Source organism: Castor canadensis, chromosome X (genome assembly GCF_047511655.1).
Source record: "Castor canadensis chromosome X, mCasCan1.hap1v2, whole genome shotgun sequence".
Lineage (NCBI taxonomy): Eukaryota > Metazoa > Chordata > Mammalia > Rodentia > Castoridae > Castor > Castor canadensis.
The window spans coordinates 81,074,873-81,100,938 of record NC_133405.1 but is presented as its reverse complement, the minus strand read 5'-3'; the positions used below and the strand labels follow the sequence as shown (position 1 = coordinate 81,100,938).

The 26,066-nt window shown below is 43.6% G+C and overlaps 2 protein-coding genes and 1 non-coding gene across 4 annotated transcripts in view; 2 read left to right on the top strand and 1 right to left on the bottom strand.

Moving 5' to 3' along the window:
* The first annotated feature begins 4,540 nt into the window (after nt 1-4,540).
* Nucleotides 4,541-26,066, top strand: part of Pin4 (peptidylprolyl cis/trans isomerase, NIMA-interacting 4) — a 74,536-nt gene continuing 53,010 nt past the window's right edge. Inside the window, exons 1-4 of one of the 2 annotated variants that reach the window (XM_020182929.2) lie at nt 4,543-4,697; nt 8,564-8,637; nt 14,103-14,222; nt 14,911-15,093. In XM_020182929.2, the coding sequence (XP_020038518.1) occupies nt 4,655-4,697; nt 8,564-8,637; nt 14,103-14,222; nt 14,911-15,069 (396 nt within the window). In that variant the 5' untranslated portion in view covers nt 4,543-4,654 and the 3' untranslated portion in view covers nt 15,070-15,093. Of the gene's footprint in view, nt 4,698-8,563; nt 8,638-14,102; nt 14,223-14,910; nt 15,094-26,066 lie in introns of those variants that run through there. The other variant, XM_074062670.1, reaches the window with a different exon arrangement.
* The window catches only part of Ercc6l (ERCC excision repair 6 like, spindle assembly checkpoint helicase), a 38,439-nt gene continuing 32,731 nt past the window's right edge, over nt 20,359-26,066 (bottom strand). The window contains exon 2 of the mRNA XM_074062647.1: nt 20,359-24,929. Within this exon, the coding sequence (XP_073918748.1) occupies nt 21,152-24,929 (3,778 nt within the window). The 3' untranslated portion in view covers nt 20,359-21,151. The remainder of the gene's footprint in view (nt 24,930-26,066) is intronic.
* Nucleotides 25,257-25,360, top strand: LOC141420048 (U6 spliceosomal RNA). The gene has a single exon (XR_012444756.1). It is a non-coding gene; the product is annotated as a U6 spliceosomal RNA (small nuclear RNA).

The window sequence follows — 26,066 nt, the reverse complement described above, 5'->3', positions numbered from 1 at the left end:
GTGGGGGTCCCGAAAGCCTCCTCTCTCTGCCTTGGCTACAGTGCCTCCATTTCTGGGGGCTTCTTTCTCCTGGCCTCTGGGCCTCTGTGGCTAACTTATTCATGTCCTTTGCTGGGGCATACTTGACCCTGGGGCCCTTGTACAGAGTCCCCTGGTAGCTGACTTGGTGAACATGCATGGAAAACAAAGGAACTGGAGACTACCAGCCTGGAGGGGCAAAGCCCAGCCCCACCACAGAGCCTGGCTAACTGGGAAAACTTGGGCACATTTCTTGACTTCTCTGTTTCTACAGCTCTACAGTGGCAATAGTGGTATTTTGCCAGTAAGACTGTTGTGAAAACTAAAAGCGATAGGGTTGGTGGAGTGGCTCAAGCAGTAGAGTGCCTTCCCAACAAGCAGGAAGCCCTGAGTTCAAATCCCAGGGCTGCCCAGAAAAGATAAGCCTGAAAGAGATCAACAAGAGTAAGCTCCTGGCCTGCAGCACATTTGCCATTTGTGGTGACTGTTTCTACTGTCTCAAATGAACTCTGCCTCTGAAAAAACCCACCTCCCTAGATCTTAGAGTAATTGTGTTTTCCAGAAACTATAGTTATTTTGCCTAGGCAATGCTGGGCAAACATGGATGGAGTCTTCTCCAAATCCTTTTTTGAAAAACCAGTCACTCAAAGCTTCATTAGCTCACATCAGACTTGTTACAATAGTGTAAGGTGGGCTAGAAAATTCTTTGGCCACACTGACAGTTCAACAATCTACCTGCCCCATGTGCCAGGCTGGGCAGCTATTCTGCAGGAGGTCAGCCTCCAGGTACTGGTTTCAGTTTCCAAAGGCGACCCTTTTCTACCCCAGAGGCTTCCTATGCATGACCCCTGTGAATGGAGTCAACTAGATCTCTGGGTTTTGTCACTCCAAGCTCTGCCTTTGAGAATAAGCCCCAGTGGGATCTCACATAGGAAAGAAAGGGTAGCCTGCGGGGCTTTTTTTGGGGGGGGTTCTGGGCCAAGATTTGTGAGCCTCTGTCCTGGGAAGATGGCTGACAGCTTCCCTTCCTGACCTTCCTTTTTCTAAGTAATGCGTAGGAGCCTCAGTCTGAGCAGATAATTAGAAAACACAACCAGCAGCCATTACTGGCTCTGAGTCACTGGCACACCAGCCCATGGTTACCATGGTTTCAAAGCCGAATCTTCCTCCTCTCCACTCCCCCCCCCACCTTCTCCAGTTAATTTGTCACTCTGATTCAGAATCCTCCACAGTGGGCCTCCACGGGCTGGTGCAGACTCAACCCTGTACACAAGCTTCCTTTTTTGTTGTTGATTTCTCAAATAACATTTACTGCCTTTTTTTCTTGAACAAAAAAAATACATGTCAAGAGATAGAATACAATATAAGCAGAACATGAAAGTGAGTCGTAAACTAACATTCCGAAATTGAAAACGGTATCATAGCTCCTGACCCATCTGCGTACTGCATACTGCATAGTAGAGATCATGTATAATTTTGTATCTGACTGCCTGAAAGAGTTCATGACCTTGACCCACAGCAGACCTATGTCCATCTTTTCCTCCTTAGAGCCGCTGGCCTGTAGGACTGCCTTGGACACACTGAACCTCATTCACAGGCCCGCTTGGTATGATTGTCGCTGTTACTATCTGCTGGCATGCCGTGTTCCAGGCACAAAGCGTTTGCCAGGCACCTCAGCCATTCACACTAGCTTTAAAAAACATTTCTTTCAAGATAGTCTCTCTATGTAACCAAGGCAAGCCTTAAACTACTTTATTTATTTATTTGGCAGTACTGGAGTTTGAACTCAGGACCTCACGCTTGCTATGCAGGTGCTCTGCCACTTGAGCCACTCCACTTGCCCTTTTTGGTGTTGGGTATTTTCGTGACGGAGTCTCTCGAACTATTTGCCTGGGCTGTCCTCTAACCATGATCCTCCAGGTCGCTGCCTCCCGAGTAGCTACGATTACAGGTATGAGCACCTGCACCTGGCTGGTCTTGAACTTTTGATCCTCCTGCCTCCATCTCCCAAGTGCTGGGATATTACAGGTCTGGCCCTTAGCTCTCTCTGACTGTCAGACCAGTAAACCTGCCAGCCAAGACATACAGCTTGGGAGATGCGGCGCCGGACACCTGGAGAACCAAGGCTATTCTGGCACATGAATTTCGTCACATAGTCAAGCTGAGCCCCTGAACTCCCCTTTAAAAAGCAGATATTTTCTTTTTTTTTTCTTTTATTATTCATATGTGCATACAAGGCTTGGGTCATTTCTCCCCCCTGCCCCCACCCTCTCCCTTACCACCCACTCCGCCCCCTCCCTCTCCCCCCCACCCCCTCAATACCCAGCAGAAACTATTTTGCCCTTATTTCTAATTTTGTTGTAGAGAGAGTATAAGCAATAATAGGAAGGAACAAGGGTTTTTGCTGGTTGAGATAAGGACAACTATACAGGGCATTGACTCACATTAATTTCCTGTGCGTGGGTGTTACCTTCTAGGTTAATTCTTTTTGATCTCACCTTTTCTCTAGTTCCTGGTCCCCTTTTCCTATTGGCCTCAGTTGCTTTTAAGGTATCTGGTTTAGTTTCTCTGCGTTAAGGGCAACAAATGCTAGCTAGTTTTTTAGGTGTCTTACCTATCCTTACCCCTCCCCTGTGTGCTCTCGCTTAAAAAGCAGATATTTTCTTGCAGAAGTGAGAGACAGAGCTTTGAGAGGTTGATTCTCCCTGTCCTCCTCTTCGTCTGACAAATAATAAACATTATTTCCTTTTCCTCAAAAACCCTACTCTCATTATTTGTGAATTTGGGACATTGAGGCCAGGGGACCAGTTTTCCTGTAACACAATCTCAGAAATACATGCCCTCCTGGTTTGGGCATGAGACATCCCCAAGTCCAGGAAAGAATGCATTCAAAAACTAAGGTCTGGCAAAGTGCCCCACAGCTCATGTCTGTAATCCTAGCTACTCAGTAGGCAGAGATCAAGAGGATAGTGGTTTGAAGCCAGTCCCTGACTAATAGTTCTCGAGACTCTATCGCAAAAAAAACCCATCACAAAAAAGGGCTGGTGGAGTGGCTCAAGGTGTAGGCCCTGAGTTCAAACCCCAGTACCAAAAACAAAATAAAACAAAAAAACACTAAGCTTTGGCCTAGCTGGTGGAGCAGGCCTCTAACCCAAGCACTCTGGAGGCAGGAGGAGGTATGGTTGGAGGCCACCCTGGGCTACACAGTGAGACCCTATCTCAAGAAAAAAGCAAAACCCAAACCTAAGCTCTGGCGTGGGTTCAGTGGCAGAATACTTGCCTGGCATTTATGAGCCCCTGGGTTTGATCACCAACACTTCAAAAACAAACACTAAACTTGAGCTGGAGGAACTACACATTCTGGCTTGCTAGTGGTGGGCTGGGACAGTTATCTCATGGGAAACAGGAAAAGCCAACATTAGATACAAATTACTGGTGGAAAGAGGGGGTGTGGGTAAGGGGGAAAATTGCGTATTTTAAAAACCACCCATTACTTAAGGTAATTCAAATTTAGCTAACTACAAGCTAGTCATCGTTTTATATGCTTTGCAAGTATGAAGTTGTTTAATTCTCTTAACACCCTGTGAACAGGTACAGTTATCATCAACCCCATTTCACAGATGATGATATTGAGCCAAAGAGGTGAGGTAACTTCCTTAAGGTCACAGAGCTGAGCAGGGATTTGGAAACAGAAAATGTGGCTCCAGAATCCATGCTTCTAATTACTTCATTATAGGAGTTTTGGAAAACACACACATACACAGCGACCTGTAAGAACTAACACTAGTACTCACATTTTGCTGTACTATGCAGCCTGCCTGCCTTTTAAATTAATGTATCATATAGTACATGGTATATACTTAAAAGTCATTCTGCATCTTGGTCTGTAACCTTCCTTAAGGCTATTTTTCCTATCTGTACACACAGTGTTGCAATCATTAAATAGCACTAATTCTGTTTTGCGTGGTTGAAACATTTTTTTAAACAGCACTCTACTAGGAGCATTCAGACTGCTTCCAATGTTTCTCCAAGACAGAATTCTGCAAGTGGCAGAGAGGTGACAGGCTTTTTTTTTTCAAACCGCCTCTTGAACTCAATCAACTACAGCTGCAAAACAAAATTACAAAATGAAAACTGCTAGGGAAGGCAGAGCTGTGTGTGGGAGGGAACGGCAGAACGACGGCCGCCACTACAGCTCTGCCTGCTTCCCTTTGTCTGATGGCCCCGCGGGATTGGTCAGATCCCACGCCAAGGGACTGCAGAGGCCCACAGCTCCTACTACGCACGCGTCGAGGAAGTGGGCAGGAGAAGAGGGGGAGCAAAGAAGCGGGTACTAGGGCGGGCGTGTGAAAGAAGTTAACAAAAAGCGCAGTGGCTAGCTTCCCGCCCTTACACTACCTTTGTGTTCACCCCTCCGCCTGGCCCCCAGCTCCTTATTGGTCAAATATCTTCAGCCCCATTGGTCCAGGAACCAAAGGACCGGGTATGCCCCAAGCTATGCCTGCTTCCGGAACTGCAGCAAAAAGGGGTCGATTGCAATGCTTTTGTCAGGCATTGTTTAGGACATACCCATGAGGCTTGAGGGGGCTTTTTACGGCTACGGGAACAGTTGAGAGTTCAACTGCAAGTTTAGAAGATGCCGCCCAAAGGAAAAAGTGGTTCTGGAAAAGCCGGGAAAGGTAGAGCGGAAAAAACAATCAGGGAGAGTGGGGACGGGTGAGGACAGGGGATGGAACAGACAGGTAACTCTCCAAAACGGAGGCAGCAGGCGTCCAGTGATCTCACAGAGCTGCTATGGATTTTGGCCAGAGTTCTTCCGGTGAAGCTTAAAAAGAATAAGTGCGGAAGGCCCCTGGAGATGGGCGGGCGTATTGGGGTATGGTGCAGGGACCATCCTGGTGAGTAGTAGAAGCTAGTAGGAATGGTTGCTCGAGGTGATGACTTGGGGCTGCTAGTTCAAGGGAATATTACAGACGTAAAATTTAATCTTATCAGGGCTGGGGATGTAGCGCAGTGATAGAGCGTTTGACTAGCACTGCAAGGCCTTGGGTACGATTCCCATCGCTGCAAAAAAAAAATCTTATCAGAGACCAGCAATAAAAAGAAGTCTATATTAATTACGGTCCTTAAGGTTCCTTTTAACGCGTAAAGCATTTCATCCATTGAAAACAAATGTGTTGGGCAGTGCTATGTTCTGAGAATACTAAAATAAGACACAGTCAGGCATGGTAGTTCACGCCTGTAATCCCAGCTATGTGGAAGGCGGGGGTAGGAGAATTGAAGTCAGGCCGGCCCTGGGCAAAAAGTGGGAGACCTTATCTGAAAAATAAACTAAAGCAACAAAGGGCTGGCGGCGAGGTTCAAGAAGACCATTTAGCACAAGGCCCTGAGTTCAAACCACAGCACTGCCAAAAAGTAAATATTAAATAAAAATAAGACACAGATCTTATTTACCATTAATGAGCTCCTGAAGTAGTGGGGAATGGAAGATAAAAGCATAAATGCAGTGTTGAGAGATGTGTACGTGCTGTTACGGAAGCCAGGGAAGTGCTTTCTCTAGCCTGGGAACAGGGAAGGGAAGACTCCCTGGAGATAAGCTGGGCAGTGGAGAGAGGGTAGAGCATATCCAACAGAGAGTCCAGCTGCAAAAGCAGAAACGGCCCGGTTTGTGCGGTGGAGTGTTGCTAGAGCAAAAACTCAAGACGTGTGAGAACTAAGACAGAAACAGACTAAATCAGAGAGTGCCAGATGTGATGCTAAAGTCCACTAAGGGCCAGGAGGAGCTTTAAGGAAACGGTTAGAGTCATCCTGGTGAGAGATGGTGGTGGTTGTGGAAACCCAGAAGAAAGACAAAGCGAGTACAGAAAAATGATGTTCAGGGACCAAGGACCCAGCACATTTAATGAAGAGGGCATGGGGCTGGGTGAGGTGCACACACCTGAGGCAGGAGGATCATGAGTTTGAGGCCAGCCTGGGTGACATACTGAGACCTGGTCTCAAGAAAAAGGGAGGGGCTGTGGCCTATGGAGCACAACAAAGCCACCGAATAAGATGAGTACTGAAAACAAGATTGTTCAAATTTGGAAATCGGCACTGGCCTTGGGTATGAAGAGTTTCGGTGGAGTGAGAAAGTAACTAGATTGCAGTAACTAGAGAAGTGACAGAGGTGGTAAGTTGGAGACAGTGTGGACTGTTCTGGAAAGTTTTCATTGCAAAGTCATGGAAATAGAATGGTAGACAGAGGAGGATGAGGTTTCTTTTGTTTCTTTGGAATGGAGCAAGATTGAGAGTAAGGCTGAGGTAAAGGATCAGAAAGATTAAAAGAGGTAAGTGTACAGAGGAGCTCGATTTCTGAGAAGATGGAGCCCAGGACTGACTGACCAATTGGCCTTTGAATAGGAGATGGAGCCCCGTGTGTGGGATGATGCTTGCTGACCTTGTTGCTTAAGGCAGAAGGCAAGGGTGGTTTTAAGACTGAGTGGAGAGGGACTCAGTAGGGGTCCTAAGAGTGGTAAAGGTTTGGAATATGGCAGTGGGAAAGGGAATGAACGAAACACAAATGAGAGAATTGTGCTGTGGAGCGGGAGCCTGACAAATGGAGGCCATGAATTTGTAAAAGAGAGAGCTACAATCATCACTTAAAACCTGGTACCTGAAAAAAGCCAGGTTCAGCTGTGCGCCACGGTTGAGGTTTTGGTGGGCAATTACAGTAGGATAGCAATTCAGATGGTCAGGTGTGGGGTCAGACTGGGGAAGGAGGGTAAAGTGATGGCCTAAGGGAACTTAGCAGGGTTGATGGACTTGTGGTGGTCCATGAAGTCAAAGAGGCAGTGTTGGAATGAGGTACAAGGAGGCTGGGTGAGTCAGAGGTGGCAGGCAGAGGCTGAACCACTCACTAGTTGTGAGCGGCTCAGTTTTGTCATGTGCACCTGAGGCAGTGGGCAGGAGTAGGGAGCATGGGCATTTGGGAAGGAGATCCAGAAGTGTGAGATTTGGTCTTTGGTGAGATTACTCAACTCAGATAGCGAGGTCACCCAAGATGAAGACAGGAGTGAGGGTAGAGAGAAAGTCCAAAGTTGATGCCAAGTCCCTTGGGAAGTCAAAGGAGTGAGGTGGCAAGCAGATGACAGCATCCAGGAGGGGTGAGGAAGGTGTCAGCGTTCAAGAGTAACTATTCCGCAAGCCCCTTTAAGAGTCCGGCTTACTGAAACTCTTTGGGCAGTAACATTTTCTTAGGCTTTTGCTGATTGGTATTTTGAGTTTCCAGTTAAACTGGACATTTATTTGGAGACAGAGTTGAGTATCCCTTATCAAAATGCTTGCCAGCAGAAGTGTTTCAGATTTCAGAGTTTCATGGATTTTTGAGTATTTGCATAGACTTGACCAGAGCATCCTTAATCTGAAATGCTCAAAAAGTTTGGGATTTTGGAGCATTTTGGATTTTCAGGTTAGGGATGCTCTATTTGTACTAAAACAAGAAAGATGGAGCTTCCTGCTTAAAACTTTTCCGTGACTCTCTATTACTTCTAAGATAAATTCCAAATTCCAGGCTAGGGATGTAGCTCGGTGGTAGAAGCCCCTGCTTGGCATAGGCAAAGCCCAGGGTTCCATCCTCAGCATTGCAAAAAAAAAAATCCAAGTTCCTTAATGGGGCCAAAGCCCCCCATGCCCTGACCCTCAGCCCCTTACCCTAGGCAGGCTTATCTCATAGCATTTCCACATCAAATTTGGCTTCAGCCACACAGTGTCCTACATGCACTGTGCTTTCCCCATGCCAGAGGGTCATCCTGCCCTTTCTTCAGCTAGTCAGCTTCTGCTTACCCAGCAAGAATTCCTAGCTGGCTAAACTGTCCCTCTGTTTCCACAGCCCCCGCCAAATCCATAACTCTGCACCTGCCGTAGCCTCTGGAAGGGATCTGTTTTCCTCGCTGAAACCTGAGTTCCTGAAGCAAGCCTTTGTACCCCAATGCCTGGAGTTTAGTAGTTGCTTGGGAAATGTCTATTGAGCTGAGTATTCAGTCCAGCTGTAATCCCCTAATAGTATGGATGCTGCCTCTGACACAGAAGTTAACAGTAGTAAATAACACATTGCTAAAACGCAAGGTGCTGCCAGTGGTTGTTAATCTGAATGTCAACGACTTTTTCTAGGAAGCTGTCAATAGGCAATGTAGTAGGCTCCAGGAATTTGGACATGAATATATTCTTCAGCCAAATATATTCGAAATGTATTCTTGGAGATTTTATTTATTGGAACTGTGTGAGTGCTCAAATTCATAGTTGCAGTACATATTAGGAGTTGTAAAAAGCTTGAGGCTTTGTCCTTAGAAGGCAGGATTTGAAATTGGGTCTAGAGAATCTGGATCAGTCTTCTGGAACTCTTGTTCATCTAGAATACACGCATTTATATGTTCATTTTCCATGAAGTATTTACGTAGAGCACAAATTTAGTGCTGTGACTGCAGCATGAACGCGGATTGTGTGTTGGGCCTTTCTATAAATATCAAAGTGCAGTTTTAAGTAAGAACCTGTCATCTCTTCTCCAAAGGGGGTGCAGCGTCTGGGAGTGACAGTGCTGACAAGAAGGCTCAGGGCCCCAAAGGTGGTGGCAATGCAGTAAAGGTGAGTTAACTCACTTGTTCCTTTTTTCATATTCAGTATAAATTATATATGTGTGTATATATGTATATGTTGGTATATAGAAAATACAGTATGTTTAACTCACTCTTATCTAAGACACTAACCTGACACTAATGTAAAAGCAAGTGGACACAGAACTGGAAAATAAAGACCAGCCTCACTTACAATAAGCAATTCGTTTTAAATATTTTTCAAATGCTTTGTCAGATATCCAGAATTGCTTCACACTCTTAGTATTGTTCCTATAAGTGTAGTAACTTGAATCTCTCTGATAATTAGGTGAGGTGTTTCTTGGAAAAAGATACACTTTATGAAATCAAGAATTTAGATACTTGTTAAAGGCAGCTCTGTTGAGTAATTAGGTGAGGGCGCAGATCTCATCAAAAAACTCCCCCAGTGGTGAGCTACAGGCCAGACCCTGACCATGACAGTGGGGTGGGAGCCGATAATTACTTGAACTACATAACCTAGTCCCAGAGGAGTGTCCGCCATGATGAAATTTAATCTGCAAACAGAACTATACTACTTAGTGCTACCTAACAAGGCGATTTCCACATTACAGTCAGGATACAGGATCCTATAGTTTGATTCATTCATTCAGTAGGGATTTTGTGACATCTGTCCTCATTCGTACCAGGCTTTGGGAATGAGAGAAACAGAGAAAACGAGAATGAGAGAATGTGACATGATATAAGCTGTTCTACCCACCTTTTTGGGCTTTTTTTAACGGTACTGGTGGTTTGAACTCAGGGCCTACACCTTGAGTCACTCTACCAGCCCTTTTTTGTGGTAGGTTTTTTTTGAGATAGCATCTCATGAACTATTTGCTGGAGCTGGCTTCCAACTTTTATCCTCCTGATCTCTGCCTCCTGAGTAGCTGGGATTATAGATATGAGTCACTGCGCCTGGAAGAGTTAAAATGTTTATTAAGCCTTTTATTTTTATATAATTGTAGGTTTACATGTAATTGTGGGGAAATAATACATGAACCTTTTACCCTATTTCCCTCAATGGTAGCATCTTACAAGGAAGGCTGTGTTACAATAGAATAGCCAGGATATTGCTATTGATAAAGCTAAGATACAGAACATTTCTATCACCCCATTTCCAATCTACATTTTTTCCCAGAGCTGGGGATCAAACTCAGGGCCTTGTGCATGCTAGGCAAGTGCTGTACCACTGAGCTTCACCCCCTAGGCCTCCATCTTACATTTTGCAACTCCACCTGTTACGCTTTTGTAACTACAGCCACTTCCCTCCTGCCCCTCCCTCTACCACCTTCTTAACCCATGGCATCATGCTAATCTCTTCTCCACCTTGTAACTTTACCATTTCAAGAGTGTTAGATGAATGGAATCTTATAATATTTAACCTTTGGGGATTGATTTTTCACTCAGCCTAGTTCTCTGGAGAGTTCATTCAGGTTATTGTGTATATCAGTAATTTGTTCCTTTGTGTTGCTGAGTAGTGTTCCATGATTTGGAACCATTCACCTGTTGAAGGATAGCTGGGTAGTGTCCAGTGTTTCAGAGGGACCCTGGGACACTCTGGCCTTTAGGGTCTCTGCAAATTCCACATCCTGCCAGTCAAGAAACACCCATCTAGTCTCATAGGGCTGGTGAGAGGATTTAATGAGATAATGCATATAAAGCAAATAGCAAATAGTAAGTACCTGATAAGTTTTAAATATTTTTATTATTTTCACAAGATTTTTTTTTAGGAGTACTGGGGTTTGAACTCAGGGCCTCATGCTTGTTAGGTAGGCGCTATACCACTTGAGCCACTCTGCCAGACTTATTTTGTGTTTTCAAGATAGGGTATCTCGAACAGTTTGCCCCGGCCGAGAAACAAGCAGTTTCTATCAAAACGAGAAAGACACATATACTTTGACTCAACAAGTCCAATGTGAAATCCTGGGAAGGGCTCCAAAGGATATAAACAAGGCTTCCAGGGGCTGGGGTTGCTACCTTAGAGAAGAGGGCTCAGGACTTCTGAATAGTGAGAGCCAGCCATGCTAAGATTTTAGGGGAAAGTGTTTCTGGCAGAGGGAACAACAAACATACCTATATGCCTGAGGATTTTTCTTTTAGTTTTTTTTTATTTTTGCTGTACGAGGGTTTGAACTCAGGGTCTACACCTTGAACCACTCCATTAGCCCTTTTTCGTGAAGGGCATTTTCGACGTAGGGTCTCATGAACTGTTTGCCTGGGCTGGCTTCGAACCATAATCCTCCTAATCTCTGCCTCCTAAATAGCTGGGATTACAGGTGTGAGCCACCCATGCCCAGCTCACAATATTTTTATAATAATGTAATTAGTTATTGATTGAATTAAATAATTGGTGTAATTTAATTTCTTTAACATAATGAGCTTTTAATTTTTTAATATTTTCATAAGGAGTCAGGAACTCTTTGGCCTTCAGCCCCTATCAACAAAGTTTCCTCACTCACATCTCCTATCTCCTCACTTTGCTTCCTTCCTTCCTTCCTTCCTTCCTTCCTTCCTTCCTTCCTTCCTTCTCTTCCTTCTCTTCCTTCTCTTCCTTCTCTTCCTTCTCTTCCTTCTCTTCCTTCTCTTCCTTCTCTTCCTTCTCTTCCTTCTCTTCCTTCTCTTCCTTCTCTTCCTTCTCTTCCTTCTCTTCCTTCTCTTTTTCTTCCTTTCTTCCTTTCTTCCTTCCAGGGTCTTGCTCTGTACCCAAGCTGGCCTTGAACTCTCAGTCCTCCTGCCTTAAGCTCTCAAGTGCTAGAAATATAGGCATGTACTACTAAGCCCAGCTGTTCCTTCTTTTTTTTTTTTTCTTTTTTGCAGTACTGGGGTTTGAACTCAGGGCCTTCACCTTGAGCCACTCCATCAGTCCTTTTTGTGATGGGGTTTTTTTTGAGATAGGGACTCACAAACTGTTTGCTGGGGCTGGCTTCGAAATGTGATCCTCCTGATCTCTGCCTCCTGAGTAGCTAGGATTATAGGCATGAGCTGCTGGCACCCAGCCACCTTTCTTCTATAAAGTTAATTTCTCAAACAACACTGTGTATACCAGGGCTTCGTCCTTCATTTATTGTTCCTTTCCTGTCTTCCACATTTTCCTCTTTACTGGATCTTTACCTTCATCCTGAAAATATGCTCAATGTTTCTTAAAGTATACATCTACCTTTTTCCTCTAACTAGAGCCCTTTCTCCTCCTTTTCAAACTAAATGAGAGTCCCCGTCTTACATGTTACCTTCCCACTTCCTGCTGCTTCCTTAGTCTCCTACTATGTCCTGGCTTCTCTACTTCTGAAACTCCTTTTGGTAAGGTCTACAATCAGTCATTGATAATTTTTTGCTAAATTTATTATACTTCTCTAATCTCTCTCTCTCTTTCTCTCTCTCTCTCTCTGGTGGTACTGGGGTTTGAACTCAGGACTTTGTACTTGTGCAGCAGGTGCTCTATCGCTTGAGCCATACCTCAGCCCCCCCCCTTTTTATTAAATTAAGACTTCTTATTTATATTTATTTAATTTTGGAGTGCTGGGGATTGAACCCAGTGTCTTGTGCATGCTGGGCAAACACTCTACCACTGAGCTACAATCCCAGCACTGTACTTTCTATCTAATTTCTTTGTAGCACTTAATCCTGTTGACTATTTCCTCCTTTGAACTTTCTTCTGCCTCAGCTTTTTGGTTTTGTTTTGTGTGTGCTGGAGATGGAATCCAGGACCTCATACATGATAGTCAAGCACTCTACGAGTGAGCCACACTCCCAGCCCTTCTTTTTCTGCCTGGTTTCTGATACCTTTCTCCCCTACCTCCTTGGCCTTTCCTTTTTATTATGCTTTTTGAGCGTCTTTCTTTGTTGCTTACGCACTGACATTCTCCAAGGTTGTCTTAAGCTTTCTTCCCTCCTCTTCTCATTCTGCACTGCCTCACTGGATAGTTCCATCCACTCCACGGCTTTGACTCCCCTGTTTGCGCATAACTGAAACTCTTGTCTGTGGCTCCTCTCTTCCAATACGCGATGGTTACAGCTGGTCATCACACTTAAACAGCTCCACATGTACTACAAATCATTGTCTAACCCAGAATACTTGTTTAGTTCATTTACAAGATGGTGGTTAATGTCCCCTTTCTGTGATCCTGAGTACCACATGCACATTCCTAGATACTGAGTCAGAAATTTGCTTTTTTCAGTGTGGAAGCAGAAAGAGGCAGTCCAGAAGCTGTTGTAGCCACATCAAATTGAGGTCTAATGAGCTGTTCTCATTCCCCAGCAGGCCTTATCTGCTGTCCAGATTATTTACCCCATCTCTCCCTGAACAGCACTGGGCACATTCTGTAGAACTTTGCCTCTGTGAGCCCTGTTTTCTGCATTCTTTCCTTTGGTGTGTTCATGTCTCCTGTGTAGCTCCACTAGTTGAGGAAGTCATTCCTGGGCTAAGGGCGTGCTCCTTTCCAACCCCACCAATTTCAGTAATTAACCATAAGGACAACCTTGGTTGCTTATCTCTAAATTACAAGGCAAAGACTTTTAGCCCCTACCCCACCCACCTACAGTGTGAAACAAATAACTGATGCTGTTTGAGAAATGGGAAATCCTCCAACACATATTATGACAATCATTTTTAGGGATATAGTTTTTGTAAAACCATGGCTTTATGTCAATATAGGTCAAATGGGATACTTTTGTAGGTTTGAGCATTCTTAATATTCAACATAAGCCAGATGTAGTGATACACAGCTGTAATCCCAGCACTCAGGAGGCTGAGGCAGGAGGCTTGCTAGCTTCAGGCCAGCCTGGGCTACATGGCAAAGACTCTGGCTCTAAAAAGAAAAATTACCTGTGGTGTTTTTCAAAGTGTTGAATTGTAAGGTGGCTTCATACAGTAGGCCTCTTTGGTTAAGAAATATTTCCTAGTGGGATTTTTCATATCATCCCCACTGTGATGAAATAATAGGCAGCATTTATTGAATGCTAGTTTTACTATCTCAATCATCACAGCCCTATGAGAGCACACAGGTACTGTTAGTATCTTAGTACACATAAGGGAATTTTTAAAATGTTCCCATGGGATTGGTGGTGTGGCTCAAGTGGTAGAGCATCTACCTTGCAAGCACAGAGCACTGAATTCAAACCTCAGTACTGCCAAAACAAAAACAAAAAATATACAGCAAAATTACGATTGGATTCCGGGACCAGAACTCAGCCATTAAGTTTCTTACTGTTACCATTGAAGTACATGATAAAAGATGGGAGATTCCCACAGCTCAATGCCTGTTTTCCATCTAAATCAGTGATCTGATATGCCTTGAAATGGGAAGTGGGCACCCAACGGGGCAGACCTATATGAGTTTCAGTTGCCATGAGTTAATGTGTTCTTTTTTTTATTGGCAAGAACAACTCAAATGTAGCTGCTATACTGAGAGAAACCATTTGAGTCTCCAAGTATTACATGGACATGCTTTTTTCTTGTAGGTCAGACACATTTTGTGTGAAAAACACAGCAAAATCATGGAAGCCATGGAAAAGTTAAAGTCTGGAATGAGATTCAATGAAGTGGCCATACAATATAGTGAAGATAAAGCCAGGCAAGGGGTATGGTGCTCTTATTTAAACTTCTGTTCTTATGCTCCAGGTATGGCTCAGTGGTAGAATGCTTGCCCAGCACACAAGGCCCTGGGTTTGATCCCCAGCACTGCAAAAAAGAAAATAATCTGTCCTCCACAGAGGAAACACAAAAGCAGGAATTATTTCTGTGTTCTGCCATTAATTTTAGCCATATCTTGGTTTCCAGATCTTTTTTTCCTTTTTTGGTGTTACTGGGGTTTGAACTCAGGGCTATGCATTTGCTAGGCAGGTGCTGTAGCACGTGAGCCACTCTGCCAACCCAATTTCTATATCTTAGAAGCAGAAATGGCCAGCTTGTGGGGCTGGGGATGTTACAGGTCAGTGGTAGTAGAACGCTTGCCTAAGTATGTGTGAAATCCTGGGTCCCATCCCCAGCACCACAAAAAAGAGAAAGAAAGAAATGTCCAACTTGTGAACAGTTGAATAAGAATCACCAACGTCTAAACCTAGGCACGAGCACATTTTCGTGTCTAACTTAAATCCAGCAGTATTGTCAGTGCTTATGTGTTCGATCTGGAGGTAGATGGTGTTTGTTGAGCCCACTTCTAAATAGACCAGATGAACAACTGCCCGTGTTGGGCAGTTCCCTCAAGCTACAGCAGACCTGTTTCCTTTTCAGGGTTACTTGATATCATACATTTTTTGGGTTTTTCAGGGCGACTTGGGTTGGATGACCAGAGGGTCCATGGTGGGACCATTTCAAGAAGCAGCATTTGCCTTGCCTGTAAGCAGCATGGATAAGCCTGTGTTTACAGACCCGCCAGTTAAAACCAAATTTGGATATCATATTATTATGGTCGAAGGGAGAAAATAAAATCATATGGCTGAATAAGTTTTACCCATTTTGTTTATTTCTTTCAAAGCTACCAAATAGTCCTTGTATTTTTTGATCTGTCTGTCAGTGTGGGTTACTAGGTATAAAATAGCATGGTTACACTCCAGTGGGAGTTGTCAGCAGTTCTCACAGACAAGCAAGCAGACACCTTTGAACTTGTGCTTCCATTCCTGCCAGGCTGTAGCTCAGTGTGTCCCATGAGTTAATTCTGAAACTGTCTTCAGAAGAGCAAACCTCAGCTTACACTGTTCATGCAACTGAACAAATTGGGCATCAAATGAATGAATTAGCATATGAGAATCATAAAGTAAGTTCCTGGACACCATTTTACAAGTTAGTCAACTCGAATCTGCTCCACTGTCCTAACAGAGTACATAGCACATAGTAGCCATTCAATATTAACTCCTTTCTCACTAAATAAACTTTATCTGTGGGTAGAAGAAAGCACTCACTTGGTTCTTCATGGATTGTTTGAACCAGACTAAGCAGCCATCACCAAGTGCTGGGTAAAAGGGACAAATGTCAGTGTGGAACTATCATTTCTTCATTCTCAGTGTGTGGTTTATATTAGGACTCCTTTCCAGGACTAACATTCTCTGTAATATATCTTTAAATTTTAAAATGCTACATTTATGGCATATAAAAAGGTATAAATAATATGAATACTATGCTACTTCAAAAATAAAACTTTGCCAACATAACTGATTCTTAAGAGTGGTTATTGTAACAAACTTTTCTTCCTCAGGTGCATCTGACCTTAGCCTACATTAATTATCCCATCTTAGATCTCAGCTTAGGGACCTGAGTTTCCCATTTTAAAGTTTCTTTTTTTTAAAATTCATTTATTCATATGTGCATACATTGTTTGGGCCATTTCTCCCCCCAACCCCCACCCCCTCCCACTTCCTCTCTCCATTTTAAAGTTTCTGAGCACCTCAACAGCTGTGTGTCTTCCTGAGACTTTCCCCGTTGAGCAGGTATGCTGATATGCCATAAATGGATGTTCACTATAAGCTGGGCGTTGGTGTTGCATGCCTATAATCCCAACACTTAGGAGGCTGAGGCAGGAGGATCATGTTAGAGACCAGTCTGGGCTACAATGGCGAGACACTGTCTCAAAATACTCCCTAATCCCACCACCAAAAAATGATGCTCAAATAGTAAGTGATGAAACTACTTATTCAAGGAAGATGAAACTACATGAATACACATTCAAAGGTCTGGGGGCACAGCTCAGTGGTAGGGGCACAGCCAAAAAAAAAAAAAAAGACCCTACATTTAAAACAATGTGTCTACGTAACAATAATAAATTCTGAAAATCTTGAAGAAAATTCTGAAAAGCTTTATGGCAGGAGATACTACTAGCTAGTCTTTTGTTCAAGACATTGGTTTACCCAGGATATTATGTGAGTATCTATTGCATGGATATCACCAAGAGGGAAGCTGGAGAGTGAGAAGGTGAACCAGAAAAAGTAAACAAGGTTCTGTGACAGGGAGGAAAAATAGTTATAGCTAGCTCGGGAGAAAGTGGGAGAACGGGCCTCTGACACCAAGTGAACCTTTTGGAAGTTAGCTTTGACTGACAACTAAGATTCTGAAGGAGTTGGGAAAGGAAGTAATTAAGGATTTATGCAGATTTATATACATTGTAGCATATGCATTTAATTTTTAAGACTTCATCTCAGTAAATTCATTGTTTAGAGAACAAACCTCATTTATAGTAAGATAATTGCAAATTAAAACCAAAATGAGATCCTACTTCTTACCCATAAAGTTAGACATTTACCGTATCGTTAGTGAGTATATGGGGAAAAAGTAAATTATAGAACAATTTGGCAGAACCTATCAAATTTATAAATAGATCCTTTGACCCAGCAACTCCATTTCTAGGAACTTACCCTGTAGATATATTCACATATAAAAGGTAAGGGTAATCATTACAGCATTATTTGGAAGTAAAACGAATGTTCATCAATAGATAAATTATGGTTCATCCTCACAACAGAGGAGAACTGTACACTGTACACTATCATTTGAGTAGAAACAGAAACACAGAGCTGGGTGTGTAGCCCGGTGGTAGAGCACTTGCCTAGCATGCACAGGGCCCTGAATTTCATCCCTAGCACCACAAAGAAAGTGTACACATGCACACGTGACTGTGAGACTGGGAATGGCATCTACAACGGGGACCGGCAGGTAACAGAATTTTGACCTCATACCCTTAAATCTGGGTCCTTTTTTTGGCGGTACTGGGGCTTTAACTCAGGGCTTCACACTTGCTAGGCAGGCACTCTACCACTTGGGTCACTCCCCAAGCTAGATTAGGATCTGAACTTTTTGTGGCATGGAGCCCTTCTCAGAATTGATTAAATGCACAAAACAAAATATATAGGGTTGCAAAGGCTACCAACACTATTGAAATACAGTAATTAAAAGTTTTTAAATTGAGCCAGGCACTAGTGGCTCATACCTATAATCCTAGCTACTTGGGAGGCTTAGATCAGGAAGATCTAGGCCAGCCCGCACAAACAGTTTGTGAGACCTATCTCAAAACAAAATAACAAAAACAAAGCAAAATGGAATGGAGGTGTGGCTCAAGCAGTAGAATGTCTGCTTTACAAGTGCAAAGCCCTGAATTCAAAACCCAGTCTCACCGAAGTTTTTAAATTGTAATACATATGTGTATAATATCTAGTTATAGGTAATATCTAGTTGTAGGTCTGAAATTGGTGCTGGGGATCAAACCCCAGGCTTCATACATGCTAACAAGCACATGCTCTACCACCACAGACATGAATGATAACGGTTATTTTGAGATATCTGCAAAAATTATGAAATCTATGATTTCTATTAGTGACAAAATCACAGGCAGTGCTAGTACCCCTGCAGTTTGTTGCCTATATTCATAAGGAAAGGACAAACTAAATTCTAGATACAGGGTAGTAGAGGAAAAGATGTAACATTTTCCCATCATAATTCAGACACCTGAATTCTATCCAGGAACCCCAGGCTAAAAGTCCCTGCTTTGGATACTGTTTGAATATCTTACCATATTTTTTAAATCCCAAACAAAAATTGTCATAGTATGCATTCAAACAGCACTTTGATGCACTGGGTACATAGCTCAGTGGTACACCACTTGCCTGGCATGCACAAGGCCCTGGATTTGATCCCTAGCACTGGGTGGGGGGGAACGGGAAAGGAAAAAGCATTTTGCTTTTTCAGTGAGAACTATATCCAAGACTTAAGCCTAACTCTTCACATCAAATGGATATACACATCCAAAGCCTCTCGGCAGGCAGGTAACTTGTGTGCTTTTGTTCTTTACATCAGGAGACAGGAATTTATTAGCTGAGTTTCTACGAACATTTGTGTGCTTTAATGGAAGAGACTGAAAAAGATGTAGGGTGCAGCTCGTCACCTGCATGGTTGTGAAACCTACAGGGAACTGGCGGGGTGGACTTACAGATTGCATTGCTGATTCGCAAAGCAGTATGGCAGTGTTTTCCAAAATGATAATATATTCAGTCACATTACCTGAAAGTATTAGCAACAGTTGCTTTTACTAAGAGCACATTTTGTACTATCAAATAAGCTGCTTAAGGTTCAGCTTATTTTTCAAGTATCTTTAGGATCTTCTAATATACATGAGAACAATAGTATGTATACAGTTTACATGTGGCATAATAGATATTAGCCAGGCACAGTGGAGTGTGCCTGTAGTCACAGCTACTCAGGAGGCTGACAGAGGGATCACTTGAGCCCAGGAGTTCAAGGACAACCTGGGCAGTCTAGTGGCTGTCTTACACTGAGGCCAGAGGCTTTTTTTTTTTTTTTTCACTTTAAAGCTCGTGCCTGGCGTGAAAGAGGCTGGAGGTTCTATCTTTGCACAAGTAGCTTCTCAGGCCTTGGGATAGAGTGTAGGATCCATTGGTCTCAGGGAACCTAGGGGCGACCCTTCTGGAATAGTCCCTGGTGAACTGCAAGATGGTAGCAAGCTGGACTGGTCCCCAGAAAAGCCAAGCCCAGCCCTCTTTCTCTGAACTTCTAGCACATTCCTTACCCGCTTGTGTGCCTTTTGTTTTTAGTCCTATACTCCAGCCATTTGTTTGTGGTGCAGTGCTCCATCTGGTGCATTAAAAGGCAGACAGTGCCTTGCTCTGATTTTAACCACTTGGGTGGGAACGGGTGCCTAATAAACTTTTCTTAAGTGAATGACTCTTCATTCTCCTATTTATTGAGCACTGTCAGCTAACTTACACTACTCTACACTTTTGGGAGACAGCAGGTTAATAGTTGGTACAGTAACTTGGATTTTTTTGGGGGACACAGAGAATTGGAAGTTTTAAATGGGGGGTGAAAAAAGGGAAAAGCTTGGTCTTTGTCCTTGTACCCATTACCTCTTAAATAACCCTTGGAATCTCCCAGTGATGTTTTTTGTGTGCTGGCATGGCTGGTGGCTGGAGGCCTGGAGACAGCTTCAGGATGCAGGCAGGTAGCCAGAAGACCAAGGTTTGGTTAGAGAGGTGGGGCTGCCCAACCTCAGGGGCTGTAGATTGAGTTAATCATCAGTGACCAACTGCTTAATCATGCTTACTTAAGAAAACCTCCATAAAGTCCCTACACCCCCCCCCCCACATAAAACCCCAAACAAACCAACAATAAACAATGGAGAGCCTCAGGTTAACACATCTAGTGGCTGGGAGGGCTGTGTCCAGGGGGCATGGAAGCTCTGTGCACCCCTCTCCAATACCTGTCCCTAAGCATCTCTTACATTTGCTGGTCCTGAGCTGTGTTCCCTGTAACAAGCTGGTAACAGTGAAGGTTCATATAGTCATAAGGAAATATGGTAGTTAAGTAAAGTCTTGGTGAGTTCATGAGCTGTTCCAGCAAATAACTGGACTGGGGTGACAGTGGTGGGAACCCTTGACTTGTAGCCCAGTCAGAAGTGTGGGTAACCTGAAGACAGTGCTTGTAAGGGCCAGCCATCTGAAGTGAGGGCAGACTTGTGGCTCTGAGTCTTAAAACCTATAGAGTCTGATGCTAGCTGTGCGTAGTGTCAGAATTGAGTTGCAGCACACTGGTTGGTGTTCCCAGAGAACTGGAGAATTCTGTGGTATGGAACCCCCCCCACATCTGGTGTCAGAAGTGCTGAGAGTAATAACAAACAGCTCAGTGTGTTAGTGAGTTTTCATTAGATAATACATAATTAAAACTGCTTCACACCTTACTGTATCACCGTGGGCAGGTCACAGCCTCACACTAAGCCTTAGAAATGTTTCCTCGACTGAAAAATAGCAATGCCACCCTCCCTACACCTCAAAGGATTATGGTTAGGATTATGTGAGAAGCCTGTATAGAGCACTCAGCACACAGCAGGTACTGATAGTTCCCCTTCTCTCATGGCAGTGTACAGAGTGCTACGCTGTGCTTTCTGTTTCTGAAAGGGAATGTCATAGCATGTGTCAGCCACACAAGCAGAGCTGCTTTGAAGAAAAGGAACACACAGCTGATAGCGAAAACTGGTGAACTGGTCAGCAAAGTGACTCTAGGGCGGGCTACCAGTGACAAAGAATGCTGTGCCAAGCTGAAGATGTGGAATGACAATGACAAGCTCCTCCCAAAATCCAGAGCTTCTGTACGCATGTGCAGTATCACCTCAGTCGAAAGAAGGTGAATGGGAAAGAAAGCACTTGAGAAAAAAAACTTTAATTTTATCTGAACTGGTATACTTCCTTTCACAGTAAAATTAATAGCCAGAACAATTTTACAAAAACTTCTTTAGAAAGTGTCAATTAAAAAATAAAACTCAAAAAAAAATCTCCCACCGTCCCGTTAAGTTTACAGAGTATACCTAAAAGAAAAACCTAATACTGAAGTGAAGAAATAGTAACCCAGGGCTCAGGAAGCAGAATGTATTGGGGGACAACGGGGCAGAGGCAGAAGTTGCTTTTTGAGATCTTTCTTGCCTTAAGCATGAGTGCTTCAGGCTCTCGAACCCAATTATGGAAAGAAAAATGACTTTATATTCAATTTCACTTTAAAACAGACTATAAAGTTCTCAAGTGTTATTAAGCTGCTTATACAAACTCAAAGTCATGAGCATGACTTCAGGATCTGCACTTTTTATGTCAAGCGCTTTAACCAAGCATTTTAGGGCCTCCTGGATTTTTCCGCACTCTTTCAGCTCTCTTCCCCGGGTCACAAGAGTCTCATAGCTGTTGGCGGCCTCCACTGCATTATTCTGGGGCGAATTAGCCACAGGTTCGTCACACACAGGCTCAGAGGCACCAGCACAGGTCTGCAGAGCGAGAGAACTAGGCTCAGAAAGAGTTAATGCACTGGACTTGTTTTCTGGAGATGACGTTTCTCTAGGAGGGTCCTCTTCTGTGCGCTCTGAGGCTTCGTCACTGCTGCTTTCCTCTCCTTCTGGGTAATTGTCTACACCCTCTACCTCACGGCTGGTGTCAAGTCTTTCCTCCATATCCTCCACGTGGTCTAGAACCACATTAATCAGAGATCTCCTAGAAGCCAGAGACCTCCTAGAGTTTGTAGTCTTATTTACGCTATCAGGTATTTTGGGTGAAAAGAACCATCCAGATAGACTGGTGTCATTTACTCTCTCAGGTATTTTAGGTGAGAAGAATCTTCCAGATGGACTGGTGTCATTTACTCTCTCAGGTATTTTAGGTGAAAAGAACCTTCCAGATGGACTGGTGTTATTTTGTGGAGTTGAGGTGTCAAATTGTTTCACAGATAAGAATTGAAAGGGGGATGTGCTGAATGGACTTGTGTCTGAAGTATCTTTACAAGAATCACCCTCGTCATCTGAAAGGATCCTTCTAGCTTTGCTCCTAGCTTTTACATGAACTATTACTTCTTCTGCTTCATCTTTGTTGACAGCATCCAAACTGGGATGATGCGCTGACTCTGCTCTGGAATTAGCTGCAAAGCCACACAAGCTATTCTCTTTCTCAACATGCTCCAAAGACTGACTGGAGAGATTTTGTCTATTGTCTGCAGAGTCTTCCAGGAAGAGATTGAAATCACACGCATACGCTGGTGAAGAAGCCAACAGTTCCTTTTCCAACTTGGCTTCATTCACTTGCGCACCCTGCAGTGCACTATGAGATGCTGACAAGTCATCAGATATTTTAATAACGGACACGTTGGATTCTGCGCTTTTACTTTCATTTGTTACAGGAGTAATGGGCAAGGGATTGCTGTGATGTAAAATCTCACTGTGCTGTACACGTAGATTTGGCCCAAGATCAGCTTCAGCTCTGTATGACTGGCTAAGTGAACAATTAAAACTTCCCTGGGGGTTCTCTTGCAGTGCCTCTTGCTTAGGCCCCTCTTCTAATGCCTTTTTCTGCACAGACTTATTTTCAGTTGCAAAACTTTTGGCCCTTCCTAGTAAAGACTCATTCCAAATTCTTTCTATGCTTCCAAACCCCTTGGGTAAAGTAGTAACTGCATCAGCATCAAATGTGTTTTCATGGGAGTGCCTGCTGCTGTCTTGCAGCACAGTGGTGTTCATGGTTGAGCTGGAGAGATTGCATGACTCTCTGGCGTGATCATCAATGCTTATGCTAGCCATTTGAGAACTGAGATCTTCCTGGCTAGAATGAGTAGCTAGAAGATGTGAAGGCTGAGGCTGTGGTTTCTTCAACTCAGAGCATTTCTTCTTTGTTTGAGAAGGAAATACAGGTGCTCTTAGCCAGGACCCCTCATTTTCAGTGCTTTGTTTTTCCATTGTATTTTGAGACTCAAATTCAACCAGGAATTGAGCTTTCTGAACCCTGTGTTGAATATACTGAGATTCATCTAGCACATCCAGCTCTTCTTTGACGGACAGATCACGTGTGTACATCAAATCGTGGTCTGAGATTCCGGCTATCCCCAGAGAGTGCAGGTAGGCAACATGTTCGTCCAGTTTCTCATCGTATTGCCTCTGAGCAGCATGCAGAGACTCGAGTTGCAGCTGGGTTGCAGACTGCTGAAGATCCTCAATTGTAAACAGCTCTCTTAGTTCTTGTTTGCTGAAATAGCGGAAGGGGTTCTTCTTGTCACCAGTAGTTTGTCTGATTAGTGAGTCCTTGAAAACCTGTCTTCTGTATATCTTTTCCTCTACAGTCCCACAAGTGATTAGCCTATAAACTACAACATTCTCTTTTTGTCCAATTCGGTAAACTCTATCCACAGCTTGAGCATCAGTTGTGGGGTTCCAGCTAGGGTCAAAAATGACCACTCTAGTTGCTGCAGTCAGTGTTAGGCCAACGCCACCTACGAGAGTGGTGAGCAGAAAAACAGAGTAGTCTTTATTTTGCTGGAAGAGCTGAATTCTTTTTTCCCGTTCCCACAGATGAGTAACTGTGCCATCAATTCGCAGTGTCTTAAAGTACCTATTCTTCAAGAGGCGTTCAATGATGTTTAGAATCTGTCTCGACTGGGAAAACACCAGAGTTTGATGCCCCTCCTCTCGAAGTCTCTTTAGCAGGTCCATTAAGAATATCATTTTTCCAGATTCTTTCATCAGTGCATCATCAGTTATGTGATCGATGTTGTCCAATTCCGGGGAATCCTCCTGTTCATTTCCATCTTGATCAGAGAAACTGGCAGTCCCTAGATTCAGCAAATGGCAAACCCGTGCAGACAGCAGCCGGGGATGATCACACAGTTTCTTTAAGATGCCTAGCTCAGCCAAGGGTGAGCGCGTCTCCATTAACAGCTCCTTGATGTGATCTAAAGATGTGAATTTCCTGTAAATCTCTTCTTGTAAAGGCACAAGACGTATCCAGATGATCAAATCATTTTTCCTGGAAAGGGCAGGCATTTCACAAGTGGCATCAACGCCTGCATTCTTTTCACTAGCTCTGACCTCTGGGCTACTTGACTTTTTCTTCTGTACTTCTTCTTTGGTCCTCCTGAGAAAATAGGGTTTTATGATTGCCATTAAGTTTTCAGAGATCTTAAATCCCAAGGCCTTTTCCCCTGGGGTAGCATCCTTCTCTCTTGCTCTAATAATAGGATTTTCATACTCTATTTTGAAAGTTCTTAATGTTCCTAGCAAGGACCCTTGGCAAGCAAAATCAAAGAGGGACCAGAGCTCTTGCAGATTATTCTGGATTGGGGTTCCTGTGAGGAGGAGGCGATGCCTTGCAGGCACAGCACGGGCACAGATGGCTGACTTAGTAGACGAGCTTTTTATTTTATGGGCTTCATCGAGGATGACATAGTCCCACACAAACTTGTGGCCACTGAAGCTTGAAAGCTGCTGCCAATTATTGATTAGCATTTGGTACGTAGTGATAATGACGCCATTCCTTTGCTGAATCCGCCTGAGGCTTCTGGTCCGTTCATCCTTGCTAGGGCCATGGAAGGTTTTGACTCTCATTCCCGGGGTCCACTTGGCAAACTCTTTCATCCACGTGCCAATGAGACTGCTTGGCATGATCAACAGCACGTGCTTCACGAGGGAAGCATCAAACATACCAGAAAGGAAAGCAATGATCTGAACAGTCTTCCCCAACCCCATGTCATCTGCCAGGATGCCCCCTTTCTTTCCATCCCTATACAGGCCATAGAGGAAAGCCACGCCTTCCTTCTGGTACTCGAAGAGTTGGTTGTACAGCTCTCGATAGAGCAGCAGGCCAGAGCTGCACACATCTGTAAATTCATCATCTCCGTGCTCTTCCATCTCCTCCAAGACTTCCTGTAGTTTCTGAATTCTGCTCATCACCTTTTCATTGGGAAAAATGTCCTTTGCCAAATTGAAAAGTTTAAGTGCTTCTTCCAAATCTCCATTCTTAGTTGCTTCTTTGGCCTCTTTCACATATCTATAAAAAACGTAAAAACAAATTACACAGGCTAGGGATGTAGCTCAATGGTAGAGCTCTTGCCTGGCATGCTCAAGGCTCTGGCTTCAACCCCCAGCACGAAAAGATCACTCGCACATACACAAAGTTAGAAAGGGAACAGACTGGACATTCAGCCCTGGGATCCATTTTGGAACCCAGATATCCTCAATTCAGGATGGCAAAGGTTATCACATGCTTATGTATTATAGTCCCAGGACCTGAGAGCCTGTTTCAAAAACAAACAAAAAACCAAGAAGTACAGATGGCCAATAAATATATGAAAAATGCAAATCAAAACTACAATGAGTGCTTGCTTCAGCAGCACATATGCTAAAATTGAAATGATGCAGAGATTAGCATGGCCCCTGAGCAAGGACGACACGCAAATTCATTAAGTGTTCCATATTTTTAAAAAACAATGAGATTCCATCTCACCCCAGTGACGATTATTATTATGAAAAAACAAAAAGTGCAGGGAGCAGTGGCTCACACCTGTAATCCTAGCTATTTTGGAGGCTGAGATTGGGAGGATCCTGGTTCCGGGCCAGCCCAAGCAAATAGTTCATGAGACCCCCATCTCCAAAATTAACCACAGCAAAATGGACTGGAGGCGTGGCTAAAGCAGTAAGCACCTGCTTTGTATGTGTGAAGCCCTGAGTCCAAACCCCTGTCCCACCAAAAACCAAACAAACAAAAGTAACAATGCTGGTGAGGATATGGAGAAAAGGAACCTATATATACTATTGAGAATGTAAGTTAGTATAGCCACTATTGAAGACAGTATGGAGGCGCCTCAAAAAAATTACAAATAGAAACATCCTATGATCCATTTCTGAACATACACCTGAAAGAATCAAAGTCAGATTACTCTAGGGATACCTATATATCCATGTTTATTAAGGCTTCATTGCAAGCACAAAGCCTGGAGTTCAAACCCCAGTTCCACCAAAAATAAATTAATTAATTTAAAAAAGAGCAATGTAGCTCAGTGGCCTAGGAAGTGCAAGGGCGTGGGTCTGATCCCAACACCCAGAAAGAAAAGACCAAAAGAAAAAGAAGTACAAAATCACGTTATTTGCAGGAAAAGGGACAGAATTTGAGATGATCATGTTAAGT